Source organism: Anomaloglossus baeobatrachus, chromosome 4, assembly GCF_048569485.1.
Source record: "Anomaloglossus baeobatrachus isolate aAnoBae1 chromosome 4, aAnoBae1.hap1, whole genome shotgun sequence".
Lineage (NCBI taxonomy): Eukaryota > Metazoa > Chordata > Amphibia > Anura > Aromobatidae > Anomaloglossus > Anomaloglossus baeobatrachus.
Genome location: NC_134356.1, coordinates 691,058,057 through 691,063,748, shown reverse-complemented (window position 1 = coordinate 691,063,748; position 5,692 = coordinate 691,058,057). Strand labels below are relative to the sequence as shown.

Here is a 5,692-nt window from a genome sequence, read left to right as displayed (position 1 = left end):
AATCCATAAAGCTTCTGGGCACGGGCTCCCGAGAGAAATTGCCATCGGTTCCATACAAAAAAGTTCTTCCCGATCCTGCAGAGACAGAGCATTGTCCAACTTATTAACCCTGTCTGATTCCTGCTATCTGATACCAACAGCATCCTTCGATTTGACCACAACTTACCCCAGACCTCAACCAACCGCAAAACTGGAAATAAGGACATTCCCGTACTACTGACCGTCACAACAATAACCTTCCAATAATTGCGCCAAAACTCAAATACGAATTCACCTTGACAAAAAACCGTACTCACCCTGACCAAAAACAACTACAAAACGTAGGAAAGTTCAAAACTCCCGCCGAAAAAGTACCGCCACATAAACAAATCTTCCTTAAGCTGATGTGCCAAACTAATATAAGAACCCGAAGATGATAATCCCTTAGTATCAGCCTTCTGTCTGTCTAGGGAGCGCCTTAACCATCCCAGCATGTTTTGTAACCTCACTAGAGTCGCCGCCTTTAAAAATGGGCTCTTTACTGTTGTGTTGTTGCTGGTTATTCTGATTCTGTTTCTTAAAGCATTTGATGACGGCATGATTGCCCCCGCAAAAGGAGCACTCATGCCGAAATCTGCAGTTAGATGCAAACTTACAATTGGATTCATTGTAAGCGAAACAAAATCCTTTACTAACAGTAGAATTATTAATACTTTGTCTACCAAACTGGCTTCTCTGAGGAAGCATCAGATTCAGCCAAAGACCGATGTCTTTTTGACCCCACAGCATACTGCGATGGATGGCTAACTTCTGACGAAAACTCTCATCATAAGTCAGCCATGCCTGACCGCCGAAGCTGCGATAAGCTTCCAGTATGCTGTCAAGGTGCTGAAATAACCCCGAACAAACAGAAGGGTTCCTTTCCCCTAAAACAGAGGAAAAGATGCAAAATGCCTGCAGCCAGTTATGAAAAGATCTAAGGGGACCTTTCTTCCTATCATCCAACTCCGTCTTATCCTCTTTATTAACATTATCTCTGTTAGACGGAAGCAGAGAAAATAAATCAATAAATTCCCCCTTATAAATCTTTTCTTTAACTGGCTGCGGCAGATGAAAACCCAGGGGAGACAAGTCACATGTCAATGCCTCTTTAAATAAATAACCAGGCAATGACATGGACTCCTGACTACCAATAGGGGCTGCACTACCCCCCCTAGGCGTCCCTCCCCCTGCTAACAATTCTCCTAACACCTTCCTAACTACAGACTCCATACTAACAGACAGAGGGTCGACACACGAGACAGACAGGGGAACATTGAACATCTCACCCCTCCTTCTGCTCTGCGATCCTCGGCCCTCCTCTGGAATTCCAGCTTCTGCAGCTGAGCCACGCTGATGATCCTGTTCTCTGACTCCAGCTGGCAGATCATCTTCTTCAGACGGGGAGTCAGACCAGGGGGACCCCGTCGCTCTTCCGGCCTCCGGCACGCTCACACTTGCTGGTGCAGCCCTGCTCCTGCTAGGATTTTCAAATCCCTGGGTCAGCGCCGCGCTTTTACGACGGCGCTGACTAGATGATCCACTCTTCCTCTTCCTGGACACATGACCGGGTGCAGGAGGATGACGTGCTGAAGTCCCGGCAGACAAGATGGGCGGCGATAACTCCGCTCCGGCATTCCCCTCTTCTCTGGACGATGACGTCGGGGGGAGGAAGCTGCTGCGTCTCTGGGACCTCCTCCTTGCTGGGATTTCCTCAGTCAGCTCTGCCATCTCCTCAGGAGCGGTGAGTTGAATCACCGCAGCGTCGCCGTCCATTTCTTCCTCAGCTTCTGCTGGCCGCCTGGGCACCGCCAGGCATTGTTTAAGCCAGGCTTCTCCGCCGTCCTCGCTCGCCCTCTTCATGAACTCCTGTAGCAGGCTCTCCATCAGCTGTTCTTCTTGATCTTCAATTCTTCTGACAGCCAGCTGACGGAAGCAGCTACTTTTATAGTTAAAATTACCCGCACTTTCTGCCAGCTGATCCAATCAGCTGGCAGCAAAACAGGCGCGCAAAAACCAGACTAAACCTGTCAGAGCCAGAATACCTCAGAGCCACTGACTGAAAATTTGTTAACCCTTTCTGCACCTGAATAATGTTAACCAAATTCACAACCAAATAGTGAGGCCTGTGTTATCATGCGGTCGCTACGGCATACAAGATACCGTGCTCTGAACAAACTCAAAAACGACGCATCAGCGATCAACGATCAATTGTTTGACCCAGGCGGTCATTTGAATGTTGTTCGTCATTGGTAGGGAGTCAAACGGAGCAATATGTCGGCTGCATCCCCAAAAGCAAACAATTTTTAAAAATGAACGACGTGTCAACGATCCACGATTTTCATCCTATTTGCGATCGTTCAGAGTCGCTCTTAGGTGTCACATGCAATGACGTCGCGAACGATGCCGGATGTGCGTCACGGAATCCGTGACCCCAACGACATATCACCCGATATATCATAGCGTGTGACGCTGCCTTTAGTCTTGACTTTTAAATCTATTTGATTACTCATGTTTTCTCTAGTTTTTTTGCAGGAATATTCTCAAGCATTCAGGAGAATGGAGCAAAATTATAATAAATGGAGAAATGAGTAAATAGGAAAATGATCAAATCTGACGTAAGTATATTTTCCTTATAGGAAATCTTAGAATACTATTGTTTGTTTATCTTATGGTTATTATTATTATCATTATTTAATTTGTGCTTTTTAAATTACCATGAATTTCATCAATATTGTAATCCATGATATAAAGGAGATTGTGACATCTGCATTGGTGTCTGCCCTTCCCGCCTTTTGTCGTCAGGTGGAGCTGGACTCTCATCACAGATGACATGAGGCGATAGCTCCAGTCTTGTGTCCTTTGGGACTGGCAGTTCCATCCATTCTGGGAGATATAGAATTATCCGTTGTGTAGTTTTTAAGTTCCTTGAATCCCGCTATCCACTGCCATTTATAGTTTGTCTTGCTCCTAGAAAAGTTTTCAATATCTTCCTCTTCACTCACCGTACAGATTCCTAATTTGCCAACAACTCTTTTTCTGACTACTCTTCTGCCTTGGGATTTTGTACTTGTCCTTACCTTCTGGTTATGACCCAAGTAACGAGCATTCTTCTTGCTAACTTGCACCACCAAATTTCAGATTTATCCATGGCCCTGGCTTAGGGGTCCATGTTTGGTCCATATCCCTCTATAGGAGCTTAATGAGTGAAGGCAATGGCAACTGGAGACAACTAGAAAATAGAGAAGCTTGTACCAAGCTGGTTTGTCTTAGCCCTCTATAGAGCTTCAAAGTGACAATAAAGAGGATCAAGTTAACGTTAAATTTCCTGTTTAATGTGAGTTTGCATATATGGTGATTTGATTTATTGCTTGCAAAACAACATATCAAAGATGCCAGACAACATTTCCTAAACTTCTGAAGCACAAGATAGGGGGCTAACACAATATATCATTGTCGCTTAGGTTTCCCCAAAATATTCTTTCTGTAGCTATGACATCTATCAGATTATGACACTTTGTACAATGGTGGTCAGTACCTTGGACATCACAGATTAGCAATTTCCAGTGGAGCAAATTTTGTAGGGCAGAGATATTTTCCATCTCATGTCACTGGTTAAGTCTCTCTCTTCTGTAGAGTGTAAGCTCTTATGGTCAGCGGGGCCTTCCCTCTCCTGTAAGCTCTTATTATTAGCGGGGTCCTCTCCTTTATCTCTCCTCTAGAGTGTATGCTCTCATGGTCAGGAGGGTCCTCCCTCCCTCCCGTAGAGAGTAAACTCTTAAGGTCAGTGGGGTCCTCTCTCTCTCTGTCTCTCTACTGTGGAGTATAAGTTTTTATGATGAGCAAGGCCTCTCCCTCCTGTAGAGTGTAAGCTCTTATGATCAATGGGGTCCCTTTTCTCTCTCTTGTAGAGCATCAGGTCTTATTGTCAGCAGGTTCCTTTCTGTCTCTCTCCTGTAGAATGTAAGCTCTTATGGTCAGCAGGTTCCTTTTTCTCCTGTAGAATGTAAGCTCTTATGGTCAGCAGGGTCTTCTCTCTCACATCTGTAGAATGTAGGCTCTTATGATCAGTGAGGCCTCTCCCTACTGTAGAGTGCAAGCTCTTCTGATCAGTGGGGTCCTCTCTCTTATGTGGAGCGTTAGCTCTTATGATCAGCAGGGTTCTCTCTCTCTTCTGTAGGGTGCAATCTCTTATTGTCAGCAGGTTGCTTTCTCTCTCCTGAACAATGTAAGCTCCTATGGTAAGTGGGGTCCTCTCTCTCATGTAGAGTGTAGGCTCTTATGGTCAGTGTTTTTTTCTACCTCTCCTGTAGAGTGTAAGCTCTTATTGTCTGTAGGGTGATTTCTCTCTCTCTTCTGCAGAATATTGTTACGGTCAGCGGGGTCTTCTCTCTCTTGTCTGTGGGTATGTTCTCCTTATCCATATCTCCAAATAGTTTAACTCTCCCACATTTAAATGTAGTCTTAGTTTTGCACTGTATGACTTAATAACCAGTTTTGTTTTGCTCTCTTTTAGGTTAACAATCTGACCGTGGACTCAGATTTTTTCCTCTTAGGATTTCAAACTGACAAATATTTAACTATTTTCCTTTATTGTCTTCTCCTGGTGGTTTTTTGTGGAACAATATGTGGGAATCTCCTGATTATCACCCTGGTGTCCACAAGCAAGAACCTCCACACTCCGATGTACTTCTTCATCTCACAACTGTCCATCAGTGACCTTGTGCTGACCACAGATATTGTCCCCAACACTCTACATATCCTACTGAATAATGGGGGAACCATTACTGTTAATGGTTGCATCACCCAGTTTTATTTTTTCTGTTCATCAGAAGCTTTCGAATGTTTCCTCCTCATGGTGATGTCTTATGACAGATATGTGGCCATCTGTAATCCCCTTCGTTATACCTCTGTCATGACAAATGACCGCTGTGTGCTATTAGCTGCCATTTGTTGGCTTTTGGGGTTTTCTATCACTCTGATGGACTGCATAACAATATCGATGCTGACATTTTGTGGATCCAATACCATTGACCACTTTTTCTGTGATCTTGCTCCTTTACTTGAAAATGCCTGCTCTAGTACTTACACTATTGAGTTGGAGGTCTTTATAATGTGTTTCCCAATACTCTTCATCCCTCTCACGGTGATTATTGTATCTTATTTTAATATAATTGTCACTATCTTACGGTTCCAGTCCAATATCAGTAGACAGAAAGCCTTCTCCACCTGCAGCTCCCACCTCACTGTGGTCTCCATATTCTACTTTACTCTTTTAAGTGTTTATCTGTTTCCTAAAGGAGAACAGTCCTTAAACTTTAGCAAACTTCTATCTCTTCTATACACTGTATTCACTCCATTGATCAACCCTATTATCTACAGTTTGAGAAATAAGGAAATCAAAAAATCTCTTCAGGAAATGATCAAAAAACTTGCAAATTTAGCAATGATGTAATTTTATCTTGGTAAATTATATGAATAGAAAGTATTCTTCTGGATTTTGGAATTAAATTTATTTTTTATACTCATCAATTATACAATATGCCTTTAGGAAGTTTTTTTGTCTATGAAATAGTATGTATGGCTAAAACCAAGTAGACCATTGGTTTTGGAGGAGGAAGAGGAACCAGAGAAGCCTTAACACATGGATGTTAAGAGAGACACTGAAATATTC

General features: G+C 43.3%; 1 protein-coding gene across 1 annotated transcript; it reads left to right on the top strand.

Moving 5' to 3' along the window:
* Positions 1-3,220: 3,220 nt before the first annotated feature.
* On the top strand, positions 3,221-5,473 carry LOC142302951 (olfactory receptor 5B21-like). Its single transcript, XM_075344054.1, has 2 exons — positions 3,221-3,280; positions 4,535-5,473. Exons 1-2 carry the CDS (start codon positions 3,221-3,223, stop codon positions 5,471-5,473), a joined length of 999 nt encoding a protein of 332 aa, XP_075200169.1.
* The last annotated feature ends 219 nt before the right edge of the window (positions 5,474-5,692 follow it).

Bases quoted from the DNA above. Each gene is read 5' to 3' on its own strand.
- LOC142302951 (XM_075344054.1), top strand. From the start codon at position 3,221: ATGAGTGAAGGCAATGGCAACTGGAGACAACTAGAAAATAGAGAAGCT. The intron at 3,281-4,534 runs GTTTGTCTTAGC...GCTCTCTTTTAG, and splicing joins GAGAAGCTTGTACCAAGCTG to GTTAACAATCTGACCGTGGA.